This window comes from Podarcis vaucheri, assembly GCF_965113315.1.
Source record: "Podarcis vaucheri genome assembly, chromosome: Z".
Taxonomy (NCBI): domain Eukaryota; kingdom Metazoa; phylum Chordata; class Lepidosauria; order Squamata; family Lacertidae; genus Podarcis; species Podarcis vaucheri.
In genome coordinates this window covers 19951047-19965047 of record NC_138758.1, presented here as the reverse complement: position 1 = coordinate 19965047, position 14001 = coordinate 19951047, and the positions used below count along the sequence as shown (strand labels likewise).

Below are 14001 nucleotides of genomic sequence, written 5' to 3'. Positions count from 1 at the left end.
CTCAGAAGAGGCCTAGGCGGAAGGGATGCTCAGGACCGCAGGACCGCTTTCGCCCTAGACTCGTAAGGTTGGAAGGGACCCTGAGGGCCATCTAGTCCGACCCCACTGCAACGCCTAACGTTGGGCTTGGACCCGCAGCCGTGAGAAACGAAAATAATCTCATGTGCTGCTACCGGCTGAGTGATCCCCGGCCTCCCCTTTAAGAGGGGAGACAAGGAGCGGCGAAGAAGAGCGAAGCAGCCGGCGATGGCGTTGCAGGCGGCGCACCTGGAGGCCGACGCCTTCCTCGTCTGCATGGTCCACGCGCTGAGCACTGAGCAAGAGGAGGTCATGGGCCTCTGCATTGGCGAGGTGAGGAGCGGGGTCTGCTGCTGCCGGGGAATACTGCGGGCGGGGGGGGGACCGGGGGAGTCGGGGTGATTTGGAAGTCCCGCTGGGTGCAGGGCGCTTACCTTCTGGGCGGATCCGTTACAGGCCGCAGCCGTAACCCTCACCTGTCAGTGGGCCGACTCCCCCACTGACTTCCACAGTGTAGATTGATCACAATATTTATCTCTATCACTCCATCTCAGGGCAGCTCGCAGAAAAAAATTAGAAGAGCTGAAAACATAGGGGAGTCTTTAAAAATAATAATAATGAAGCAATAGAATTAAGATCAATTTATCTACATTAAAACATACAGGTGCTATGAAACACCCCTTCCACATTTGTAAAATCACAACCCTGTACTGTGGCAGCTCCTGCACTTTGAAACTCCTTGCTTATTGAGATTAAGCAGGCACCATTGCTGTACTCTTTTCCGCACCTCATCTTTATGCGCCCCCTCGCCCAGCTTGTCCGGAGTTTTGGGCTGGGTTGCCATCAGTATGCCGATGACACCCAACTCTATCTGTTGATGGACGGCCATCCTGACTCGGCCCCAGATACACTGACCAGATGTCTGGAAGCTGTGGCTGGATGGTTACGTGGGAGCCGGTTGAAGTTAAATCCTTCGAAGACAGAGGTCCTCTGGCTGGGACGGAGCGATATGGGATTGAGGGGGCAACTCCCGTCTCTTGCGGGGGTGCAATTAGTGCCAGCATCATCCGTGAAGAGTTTGGGTGTAATCTTCGATACCTCCCTCTCTATGGAGGCGCAGATTACAGCTATAACAAAGGCGGCATTTTTTCATCTCCGCCAGGCTAAGCAGTTGGCTCCTTATCTCTCTCGCCCTGACCTAGCCACTGTGATCCATGCGACGGTCACCTCCAGACTGGATTATTGTAACTCGCTCTACGTGGGGCTGCCCTTGAGACTGGACCCTCGTACCTACGGGACCGCCTCTCCTGGTATGTCCCACAGAGAAATTTACGGTCTGCAAATAAAAACACCCTAAAGATCCCAGGCCTCAGAGAGGTTAGGCTGGCCTCAACTAGAGCCAGGGCCTTCTCGGCCGCGGCTCCAATCTGGTGGAACGCTCTGTCACAAGAGACTAGAGCCCTGCAGGACCTGGCATCCTTCCGCAGGGCCTGCAAGACAGAGCTGTTCCACCAGGCCTTTTGTCAGGGCGCAGCCTGACCCCCTCCTCTGGCAATCTGCACAAAAAATTGCTTGATGGTTGCCATTAATTTGATTTTAATTTGATTTAATTAATGTTATAATGAATGTTTTAGAATGTTGAACTATTTTTATTGTTGTTAGCCGCCCTGAGCCCGGCTTCGGCTGGGGAGGGCGGGATATAAATAAAATTTATTATTATTATTATTATAAAGCATTGTTACTTTTACACACCTACCCAGATTCTTAGAAAGCTGAGGTAATTTTAATCTGTGTTAGTATTATAATTATGTATGTTTTAAAGTATGGTTGTGGGACACACACCCCCCCCCCGATTTTATTGTTTTTTTCTTTTTGTAAGCCACTTTGAGGTGGTTTTTTTTTTCATAATCAAGCAGTGTATGGTTTTTTTGAAATAAATAATTACAATAAAAGCAGCACAGCAACGGACCTTTCCTAAAAAGCAGTCTGTTCCCAAAAGACTGTTGGAGCAAGAAAGTCTGACATGTGAAGAAAGAAACAATGGGTTGTAACCATATTTATGGGGAAAGCATGCCTTTTTTGTTTTCAGATTATATTTCTGTATGTTATAGTGGGCATAATTTTAAAAAGCACACATCCTCTGTGTGGGAGAAGGATGAATTGCCTTTTAAGATGGATCATGCCACCTGCCAGTTTTAATAGAATTTGTGTTAAGAAATAATTTTATAAATATGTTGCCTCATGAATCAGGATTAAATATGGCCCAGAGTTCTAAAGAATAAAAGCATCTTTATTTTAAGATGACATGTGCATGTTCTGAAGCAAGTTTCATGTTAGAAAAGGTGCACTCTTTCCCCATTTCTCTCACCCGCAGGAAAGGGATTTCTCTCTTGAACTGAAGCTTGCTCTCTGCAGGTTTTTCAAGTACTGTACATTTCTAAAAGCGGTGCTTTTAAAAAGCCTCCTGATTACTTTGTATAACTTTTAGTCATTCAGAATATTTTAACCCAGGGTGGGGAACCTGGGGCCTAACAAGCATTGTTCTCCCATTCTCATCATCTCACCCAGCATGGCCAATCATCAGGAATGATGTGTAAGCTATTGAGTCTGACCAACTAAATAATGCAGCACTAGGACGAAATGAGGGACGCGGGTGGCGCTGTGGGTAAAAGCCTCAGCGCCTAGGGCTTGCCGATCGTAAGGTCGGCGGTTCGAATCCCCGCGGCGGGGTGCGCTCCCGCTGCTCGGTCCCAGCGCCTGCCAACCTAGCAGTTCGAAAGCACCTCCGGGTGCAAGTAGATAAATAGGTACCGCTTACCAGCGGGAAGGTAAACGGCGTTCCGTGTGCTGCGCTGGCTCGCCAGATGCAGCTTTGTCACGCTGGCCACGTGACCCGAAAGTGTCTTCGGACAGCGCTGGCCCCCGGCCTATAGATGTGAGATGGGCGCACAAACCCCAGAGTCTGTCAAGACTGGCCCGTTCGGGCAGGGGTACCTTTACCTTTACCTTTAGGACGAAATGACAGTATGACTTTAGAAATATTTTCATCGCTTGACCCACTTACTATTTGTTTGTACCGATAATTAGGTAGTACTGGGCAACACTGAACATTTTCCTCAAGTACCTCTGCAAAGAGTTGCATCCTTAAAGTCTTTTCTTTCTTCTGCTCCATTGTTGGGGGAAGGGGCTCCAGGATTGACCACTGGCTGCATTCATTGTTATGGTTGCTCTCCTAGATTGCAATTGCATGTCTCATGCAGCAAGTTTCAACAGGGACCTGCAGCAGTGTTGCTCTTTTATGCCAGGGCTCTCAGAGAGCATGTGAATTGATAAAAAGTAGCATCTCTGCAGGTGTGCTCTGAGTAACTGCAGCTTGGCATCTGGAGTCAGATGCAACACTCCGAGATGGAAACACATAGTGTCTAGTCATACAGTGGCCAAAGTATCTCTGTTAAACTTTAAACTACATGAGTCTGGGCTCCTGTCTTCAATATATTTTCTTCATTAAAGCTTTTGTCTGCTTAATATAATAAAAACCTCTAAGAAGCTTTCATAAAAACAATAGAAATACAGCAACATTAAATAAAATTTCCTAAAAACTAGATAAAAATGTAACAGTGTTAACAAATAAAGCTGAGTAGTGAACAAAACAAAGAATTTGGAAAGCTTGAGCAAACATAGGTGTTCAGAAGGGTTTAAAGCTCATTATTGTCTCTCAAAATTACTCAAGGGAGGGCATTCCAGTGGTGGGTGCAATTACCAACAAAACCTGCTTCTGTGTTGTCACCAACACAGATTTTAAAAATCTTCTGATCATGGAGCAAGGTCTCCTTGGAAGAGCTTAGGTTGGCTTGATCTGTACCAGGGAAGGAAATCACTTTCTTGGATGGCTTTGGATAGTCAGGTTCTTTGCAAAGGGTATTTGGAGGGATGTAAAGGCAGCTCTGTTCAGTTTGAAAGCAAGTTTTCAGAAATAAATCTCTGCTTAAATGATCTTGCATGTGTGCGAGATGTAAGAATGAAGAAGGGTTTTTCAGTGAGAGTAAGCATATTCTGGAATCACAATCTTATTGTGTTGCTGCTGCCATTGCATGCACATTTACCTGGAGTGAGCTCCATTTAATACAGTGGGATGCATGCCCAAGTAAGCATGTGAAATGTTGTGCTTCATATGTTTTTCTTCATTTATCCCACAGGTTGGTGCTAGCCGAATAGTTCATATTCACTCCGTGATCATTCTGCACCGGTCAGATAAGAGAAAAGATCGTGTGGAGATTTCCCCAGAGCAGCTCTCAGCTGCTTCAACAGAAGCAGAGATATCCTTTGACAGAAATTATGGGGCAATAACACTTGAGTATTTTCAAGGCAGGTAGTTCTCAAAGGGCATGAGATTTTGGGAAAGTGGCTTAAATCACTTTGCAAGTGATGGCCTAGAAGGGAAATGTCCTGCCCATAGTTCTCTGCTTCTTTCCTTTGCTGTTCTGAAAGAGCATTTCATAATAATAGTGTGTGTGCATGTTTGAGATTGGCAAATGTAAGAACATGTGTATTTTTAAATGCATGACTAGGTTTGCATTAGGGAGCTATTTTTAGTTTTTGGAGAAACCTTAACTAACACACAGATTGGCTAAGTTAACAGGACAGCCTACAAGAGTTGTTGGCTGGTATCATTCTCATCCCCACATAACAGTTTGGCCATCACACGTAGGTAAGAGTTTTCTTCTGGGTAAGACATGTGTCCATCATCCAATATATGCTGACTTGGGGTGGGCCACTTTTTAAGGGGGTGAGATACCTGAAAGATTTTGTACGTATGTATATGAGAGAGAGAGAGAGAGAGAGAGAGAATTTAATGTAAGGATAAGATCTTGTGACGGGGAGCCTTCATTTTCCTACCAGGCAGGACCTGTATGAGCTGAATGCTCCTGGCAAAGAATCTTTGCTGATTACAATAGACTTTTGGGGATGAGTGCACTTCTTTTGCTCCATTATAGAAACATAGGAAGCCGGCTCAGGCCAAGTCAGCACTGATCACTTAGCTCAATATTTGTCCACACTGACTGGCAGTGACTCCCCAGACCAACATATTGATGCTGGAGATTGAACCTGAGACCTTCTGTTAGCAAAGCACACACCACGGCCCTTTTCTTACCTGACTTGGGAAGAAGGAAATGCAGAAAAAACTGGTGTGTGTGTCCCCACCAAAAAAAAAAAAAAAAAAATCTCACCATCTAAGGCATTAGGCTCATATTTATATGGTTTCCCTACAAAGTTTTACTTGAAACACAAGATGTTATGAATATGCATTGGCCACTTGAAGCGTGATCGGCACATGTGTACAGTTTCATTGGTTAATAAAACCATGCTCCTATCTGCATACACAGTACTATGGCAACAAGTAGGTTTTAGCAAAGTTGCATTTTTAGCTTGGCCTAAAGGTAAAGGTAAAGGTACCCCTGCCCGAACGGGCCAGTCTTGACAGACTGTGGGGTTTGTGCGCCCATCTCACATCTATTGGCCGGGGGCCAGCGCTGTCCGGGGACACTTCCGGGTCACGTGGCCAGCGTGACATCGCTGCTCTGGCGAGCCAGAGCCGCACACGGAACGCCGTTTACCTTCCCGCTGGTAAGCGGTACCTATTTATCTACTTGCCCCCGGGGGTGCTTTCGAACTGCTAGGTGGGCAGGCGCTGGGACCGAGCAGCGGGAGCGCACCCCGCCGCGGGGATTCGAACCGCCGACCTTTCGATCGGCAAGCCCTAGGCGTTGAGGCTTTAGCCCACAGCGCCACCCGCGTCCCTTTAGCTTGGCCTACAAACCATAATAGCTAGGTGTGACCTTCTATTCCTGATTTACTACTGTCCACCTTGGAGACTCTTATGTTTGAGTTACTGTTTCATTTCCACTTTGAAGTTCCCTGCTCTTACTCCTCAAGGCCACCTAATGCTTGCTGTTGTGTGCCAAGTGATAACGAAGCGAGAGGCCCTAAGAGGGTTGGTAGACTGAAACAAGAGAAGAAATGGTTTTTATTCACAGAAGAGGGTCGGAGAGAAAAGGGGGAAAGTGCAGTTTAAGCAAAAGGGGAGAAAGTCATCCCTCCCCCCCCAAAAAAAAAAAAACAGGGAGAGGAAGAGCCCCAAGATCGAAATATATAAATAGAGCCAAAAGATGCAGCAGGAGATGATTAAATAAGGGACTCCCAGGGCTATCTTAGATTTGACTGTAATCTTGCTTTTAGAGGCTTACATCAGGGGTGGGCAAGGTTTACCTTGCTTGGGCCAGTTCACTCCAGCAGAGATCCCTCCGAGGGCTGGATTGCGCATGTGCGTGAGTGCGCCCGCCTGCGATTTCCGGCATCTGTGTCTGCGCAGATGCAATTTCTGGTGTCTGTCCAGACGCAATTTCCAGCACCACGAAAGCGAGTCCCCGCGCTGCGCTGTGCCAGTTTAGCACAGCGTGCGGGGACTCGTCGAGTGGGCAGCTTGGTTTGGGGGTGGCTCGTGGGCCACTTAAATGCCCCCCCCCGTGGGGTGCTTGTGGCCCATGGGTCTTAGGTTGCCTACCCCTGGCTTACATTATTGTATGGTAACTTTCGTTTTCAAATGTCATACAAATCTCTTCTCCAATGCTCTCTGCTGCGCCTGGAAAAAAAGGACATCTGTGATCTTTCCTTGTCTGGCTTGATCTTTCACGCTGATGATCCAGTGGCTTCTGTTAAGCCAGGAAATGTAGAATTTGTAATTTGTTTTGCCAATTATTTGCCTGCAGACCTCTGCACACAAGCGATGTATCAGATGATGGACCAAGACTTTGTGGGGCTTATCTTCTCCTGTTTCAATGATGACAAAAACACAAAGGTAAATAAATGACACCCATTCCTGTATTGTAGCCATTATTGCTCTCTGTTCCTTTCTGAAAAGAAAGGTAGGTCACAACAGGAGCATTACCACCATGCAAATATATGATTAAAGTTTAAGAAACAGGTCCCCAAATTTCATGCTTGGGTTAAAAGTGGGTCTTGGGTCTGAAAAGGTTGAAGATCCCTGGACTGGAGATACTTGAAGCAGTGAACTCATACATGATACCTATTGCTGCTGTGGTTTCAATTTCAGCATTGTTTGTGAGCTGAGTGGTTGTAGTCCTGAGACACACAAAATTAAATTAGAGTTGAGGTGTAGACTAGGTCTCTCCCTTTCATTTGTTGATGTTATGGTTTGTCACTTTGTTTTCGGTGATTACACACACATAAATTCAGTGAAACAAGTGCATGAGCTTGGAGAAGGTAATTAGGGTCCCAGCACTTTTCTTAACTACTTGGTCCTTTGTGTCTTAGAGTGCACACTCTCAAATCCAGGCTCCCTGGCTTTCCCCATATTTGCGTCTGCAGATGTTGCTGAACCACATTAAAAATGGACAGGCATAAAATGTGGGAAGATACTAAGAGGGTGCATTGGGGAAAGGCAGGCTGTCTTCTTTGGAATACCTAAGCATGGAGTGAAGTTCCGTTTCTGAGGCACTTAATCTGGATTAGGTGGATCGCTAGTGCTGTGGTTTAGAGAACAATAATTGTTGGCGGAATTTAGCAGTGGGTGTTACAATAGGGGAACACAAATACAAAGACGACATGCACAAAGTTGTCCAAGAATGACCTGAGAAGGAAATAAAAGAACACATCCCCCCCAATACTGGTATTGACATCAATAGTCACTTATCTCCCATAGTAAACAGCAACTTCAAGGAAGGGGGCATGGTTTTTGTTGCAACTGCATGTGTGGGTCATGGAGGGTTTAACCACCCTGCCCAAAAGCAACAGTAATTCTAATTGTGCACCCACAACTACTATTAAACAAAACCAAAACCCAGGTATATTCATTGGGACAATGAACTTCACATTTGGCAGTATATCACCTAAACAGGCTCCTTCTGCAGCAATCAGTCTTCAAGGTGCCATTGGAATGTTTACCATTTAATGGAATGTGAGCTTTAATCTCTGGCTGGAGTGCAGTAGGTGAAATGAAACTTAGTGTGAAATGGGATGTATGCCTGTACAACTATGCCCACTCAAGCAACAAGACTTCCCTTCCCCACACCTGACTCATTGTGCTAAACCAGTTATGGGGTTTCTCCTAATCATCCAGAAAAGATTTAAGGCGCACAGGGGCATGGTGGGGGAGAGGGGGGAGTTCCGCTGCATGGAATATTTTAGTTGAATCCCATCCAGTGTGTTTATTTCCTTCTTCCCTCCCAGCTTCCCAAGTAGTAGAACACCTGAATAGAGTGTCACTACATAGAGATGTGTGGCTCTTTCAAGGTTTGGATAATCAAATACCCTGTTGTATAATAATTTCTTTCTTTCTTTCTTTCTTTCTTTCTTTCTTTCTTTCTTTCTTAATTCACATAAATCTGCTGATTATTCCAGACTGGCCGGATTCTGTTCACCTGTTTCCAGTCCATTCAAGCCCCAAAGAGCTCCGAGTAAGTACTCTGTTAAGTAGGAGGGTTTGGCAACCTCAATGCCTCAGCTTTTCTCACTTTTCTTTGAACTTCAGCTTCAGTGGTTACTTTTTATGTATAGCAGTGCTGCTATGTTTTAATTCTCAGTTCTTCATCTCTAGGCAATTCTGGGTTCAAAATTCCCATTGTTCTAGGCGCATTTTGCAACGGGATTTCATTAGCATGAGCAGTTTCTGAGCTCTGGGCATAGTACTGTGTCTAATATTTCAGATTAAAACTGTGGAGTGGAAGGAGAGGAGCTTTTTCTGCTTCCCACTTCCAGCTACTCTCTGAAAACTGGAGAAGAGACCCGCTTAAGAATAGTAGGTGGGTGGGCAGGAGAAGGATTAGACCATGTGAAAAATGAACATAATATTTTAGCTACAGTTCGTTCACTTTCATCTTTGTATTCTTGTTATAAAAAAGTGTGCCTAGATATTCCGTTGTTGTGCCCAGCTGCTTGTATCTTTATAGTTCCTGTTTTTCACCTGGCATCTATGGACGATATAGTGTGCACACTTCTCTAGAGTAAGCCCCACTTAACACAGTGTGTATGTGCTGTGTATGTTGTGCTCTTCTAGCATTTACTTCTCTTACTGGGCTGAATGTTGTATAAGTTCTTCTTTTTCTGTTGCATTTTAATACTGTTTTATGGTTTTAAATTTGTATTGATTTTATGTTGTGAATTTGTGTGGTGGAAGCTACCTTGGGAGGGTTTGGTCCTAAAAGACAGCCAACAAATACTTCAAATTAATAAATAAAAATGACTTCCAACTAAGCACGCGTAGAATTATGCTGTCAAGTCTCCAAAAATGGAACAGTAACACAAATATTCTTCCCCTTGTAGGTATGAAAGGATTGAAATTCCTGTGCATATAATTCCTCACACCACCATGGGGAAAGCGTGTCTTGAGTCAATGATGGAACTCCCCAGGATCTTGTGTCAAGAGGAGCAAGATGCTTACAGGAAAATCCACAGGTAAAATGAAAGCCACGCTCCCTTCTTTGCTTTAGTTGGATACCCTTATCACTTGCTCTCCTTTGCCATCAAGCACAGTGGTACCTCTGGTTACGAACTTAATTCATTCCGGAGGTTCGTTCTTAAGCTGAAACCATTCTTATCCTGAGGCGTGCTTTCGCTAATGGGGCCTCCCACTGTGCGTGCGCCTCCGGTGCGCAATTTCCATTCGCATCCTGGGGCAAAGTTCGCAACCAGGAGCAGCTACTTTCAGGTTAGCGGAACCTAACCAAAAGCGTTTGTAAACAGAGGTACCACTGTATGGCAGAGGTAGGCAGCCTACACCCTAAGGGTTCTATGCAGCTCTTGGCCTAATTTCATTGAGGGGGGACCCAAAGGCGTCCAAAAGCTGACACAGATGGTGGGAGAAAGGGGGCAAGACCTCTCTGCGGCTTTCGATACCATCAAGCATGGTATACTTCTGGAGTGACTCTCCATACTAGGGGTGGGTGACACCGCTTTACGGTGGTTCCAGTCCTACTTGGATGGTCATTCCCAGATGGTGTTGCTTGGGGAATGCTTTTCAGCCCCATCGAACCTTCAGTGTGGGAGATTGTCTGCTCTTGATGGGGTTACACTTCCTCTCAAGGAGCAGGTTCGTAGCTTGGGTACTCCTAGATCTTTTGCTGTTGCTTGTGGCTCAGGTGGCCTCAGTGACCAAGAGTGCCTTCCATCAGCTTCAGGTGGTGGAACAGCTACGTCCCTATCTGGACAGGGATAGCCTAACTACTGTTGTCTATGCTCTGGTATCCTCAAGGTTAGATTACTGCAATGTGTTATATGTAGGGCTGCCTCTGAAGACGGTTCTAAAACTTCAGTTAGTGCAGAATTCAGCAGCCAGGTTGTTCACCGGAGCAAGATGGTTTGAGCGCATTACACCGATCCTGGTCCGACTGCACTGGCTACCAATTAGCTTCTGGGTCCAATTCAAAGTGCTGGTTTTGACCTATAAAGCCTTAAATGGCTCAGCACCACAATACCTTAAGGACTGCCTCTACCTCAGGCATCCCCAAACTTGGCCCTTCAGCTGTTTTGGGACTACAACTCTCGTCATCCCTAGCTAACAGGACCAGTGGTCAAGGATGATGGGAATTGTAGTCCCAAAACAGCTGGAGGGCTGAGTTTAGGGATGCCTGCTCTACCTGGACCCTGAGATGATCTTCTGAGGCCCTTCTTTGTGTGCCTCCTCCTTGAGAAGTCCAGAGGGTGGCAACACAAGAACAGGCCTTCTCTGTGGTGGCTCCCTGTCTGTGGAACGCTCTCCCTAGGGAAGTTCACCTGGCACCTTCATTATACATCTTTAGGCTCCAGGCAAAAATGTTCCTTTTTAGCCAGGCTTTTGGTTGATTTGATTGACATTCTATTCCCTTTTAAAATGTGGGGTTTTTTGGAAGGGGGGTTATTGGGTTGCTGTTCTTATTTTGATTATATGTTTTGTGGTTTTATATTTTGATTTTGTTCTGTGAACTGCTCTGGGACCTCTGGGTATAGGGTGGTATATAAATTCAGTTAATCATCATCATTATCATCATTTGCAGGAGTAATTTGGCCCTTGCCTGGCAGTCTGCTGGGCTAGAAGAAAGAGGGTTTGAATTAAGTAAATAATGAAAATGTTGGTTTTGCAGAAGCATCTGCTTGATTACTGTGGGAATCAAGCCACTGGGACAAGAGGGTCTGATCCAGCAGGGGGCATTTCAAAATCCCATGTGGACCATGTGGTGACCCTTGCCAGTAGCCAAGTAACCTACTGTGGTCCAGGAAGTGGACATTGACATGAAGTGACCAGGAAGGAAGAACTACCTGGATTGTAGTCTTTATTTTTTTTGGAGGATGTTGTTTTGTGAAGTCTGATAGAAAACATACTGTGACTTTTGTGTTTTGTGGGAGTGCTGACTTGACACAAGTGTGCTCTCTTCCTCCATTTAGCCTTACCCATCTGGATCCCATAACCAAGATCCATAATGGTGCAGGTAAGGATTTCCAGATCAAAAGTACCGATGTCACACATTTTGGTACTTGAAACATTTGCAGTCATCAGACTTTGGACCTGGATTGTCAGAGGCTTGGCATTAAACGATAGTTGCTCCACACCAACAGTTTGAAAAGTGTAGGGAAGCCTCTTCTGTTTAGATGTGAGCAGTTTGCTGAGGGAGTGCACTATCCTTATTATCCCAGTATCATTAACACCCTTCCATGCCTCGGATTTGGTCTGTATTGTTGATACGCCAAGATTTGGTGTAACTACTTACTCAGGATAGCAGGTATGATATCTTGTTTGCCATAGAGGACAGGGAGGCAAGCCTTTTGTTTTGCCAGCATGCTAGCCTGAATACCTTAATGCAAACTTGTCAGTGGTCTTGCTTCTTTCTTTTGATGGGTTTATCATTGCTCTGTGAGCTATTGGTGCCTGTCTTGCCTTCACAGTTAGGTATCTTTAAGCTGTTAAATTTTGAAGGGCTTATATAATTTCTAATACCGCATAGGATCAGGCTCTTAAGTCAGCCTTGGAGTGAATTGAGTGCCAAGGAAATAATAAGTTTTATTATTCAACTATTTTACTTTTAAAAGACAACTGAAGGCTGCCCTGTTTAAGGAAGTTTTTAATGTTTGATGTTGTATTGTTTTTAATATTTGGTTGGAAGCTGCCCAGAGTGGCTGGGGAAACCCAGCCAGATGGGCGGGGTATAAATAATAGTATATTATTATTAGTATTAGTATTAGTATTAGTATTAGTATTATTATTATTATCATCATCATCATTATCATCATCATCATCATCATCATCATTACTGGTACACTGACGCTCTGCAGAGGGAGATGGTTGTATCTCACTATTTACTGCATTACTTCTTTCCTCGTCAGTGTTCACTAAGAAGCTCTGCAGCCAGATGTCTGTCATCAGTGGTCCTCTTATGCAGTGGCTGGAGGATCGCTTGAAGAAAAACAAGGAGAGGGTGCAGGAACTGCAGCAGGAGAAAGAGAAACTTCTGGAGGAACTCGCTGCCTTGGAGGGAGAAGAACAGAACCTCATGGCCTAAGAAACAGCCAAATGTTCCCAAGTTTGGCTTCATCCTACCTTGCTTCTTCTCCAGCCCTCCCATCTTGTTGGGTACATTCTGTGCGTGATGCAGCACAGAAGCTTCAGTCAAGCGGTTAAGCTCACCACATAAAACATTTGTTCAGCAGAAACATTTGTTGTTTACTGTGGACACACAAACATGCACTCCATATACATATGCTCTGCATTCAGACATCTGAGGTTTTTAACGTTTGAGGTTGGAAGCCACCCAGAGCGGCATATAAATAATAAAATTATTGTTATTTCCCCACAGTGAACACAGGCAAATAATAGTTTATACCAGTAACGATTCAAAATTCTGTTTCAGTATCCATTATTTTTGTCATTGGTTACATATATCATAATTAAATAGAGAAGTAACAAGGAGTGAAGGAGGAGGGATAACCTATGTGCACCAGACTGTATTGTATACTGTATGTACTGTCCTACTATATGCTTCATTGTTTGTGAAATTAATAAAGTTGTAGTAAACCACATAAAAGTTAGCTAAAGAATCATAGTTCTGTTCTTCATGCTGAGTTCCATTTCTTCATTAACTGTTGGGGAAACGTCTTGAGCCTGTTTGGGTGAGTTTTAAAATATATTCTCTCAACAGTTTCAGTTCTTTACCCTAGATTCAGACAGTGTTGTTTTTTTTTAATTAGGGCAACGTAACCTGCTGTGTTAAATGGCGCTTCTGGTTTCTCTGAGCTGTTTTTTCCCCTTCACTGTATTGAGCCCTGGTGACCATTTTGGAAATGGGCTTGTGATTCTCTGATGATCTGAGACAGAGGTAAAAACCAGTTGTCTAGAGGGCATGATTTTCTGGTCCTGCAGCTCATAGCCTGCTTGGGTCTATTAGAAGTTTGAGCAAGACTTCGTTTTGCCGCAAGCAAGGCAAACCTATTTTTGCTTATGGGGAAAGAAAGAAACACCGTCTCGCCTTGGTGATGTCACTGCCCTTGCAAGCTTTTTCTTTATTATTAATTCTTCTACCTCCAGTACTGGATCTTCCTCAAACAATTATTTCAGCATAGCCAATTTTGTTGCGTAACAATAATTCTTTATGCTAGGTACTGCCATACCTCCGCTGTTTTTTGTTTGTTTGTTTGTTTGTTTTTGGAGTTTGGCAGCTCCCTTAGGTGGGGTTTGGTTCCATTTGAGATGCTTCATCAATTGCTCCCATTTTGACAGTATTTCAGGTGGGGCAACTAATGAAATGTTTAGGCGTATAAATGAATTCTGGGTACTCATCTTTATAGTAGATATTCTCCCATACCATGAGATAGAAAAGGCATTCCAATATTATTTAAAGAATTAGAATATTTCAGTATGGGTTCAGAACTCATCAGTTGGACTTGACTTTTGGAGCTCCAGTAATGGGAAATGGAGGTATGTCAGAAACATGCAATTTC

The 14001-nt window shown here is 44.5% G+C and overlaps 1 protein-coding gene across 1 annotated transcript; it reads left to right on the top strand.

Annotated features, from left to right (window-relative positions):
- BRCC3 (BRCA1/BRCA2-containing complex subunit 3) lies at nt 1-13088 on the top strand. The gene is made up of 8 exons (XM_082207615.1): nt 1-351; nt 4215-4335; nt 4640-4726; nt 6786-6874; nt 8437-8492; nt 9358-9489; nt 11455-11498; nt 12391-13088. The coding sequence occupies exons 1-8, from the start codon at nt 247-249 to the stop codon at nt 12564-12566; spliced, it is 810 nt and encodes a 269-aa protein (XP_082063741.1). The 5' UTR covers nt 1-246; the 3' UTR covers nt 12567-13088.
- Nucleotides 13089-14001: the final 913 nt, after the last annotated feature.

Bases quoted from the DNA above. Each gene is read 5' to 3' on its own strand.
- BRCC3 (XM_082207615.1), top strand. From the start codon at position 247: ATGGCGTTGCAGGCGGCGCACCTGGAGGCCGACGCCTTCCTCGTCTGC. The intron at 352-4,214 runs GTGAGGAGCGGG...TTTATCCCACAG, and splicing joins TGGGCCTCTGCATTGGCGAG to GTTGGTGCTAGCCGAATAGT. The intron at 8,493-9,357 runs GTAAGTACTCTG...TTCCCCTTGTAG, and splicing joins CAAGCCCCAAAGAGCTCCGA to GTATGAAAGGATTGAAATTC.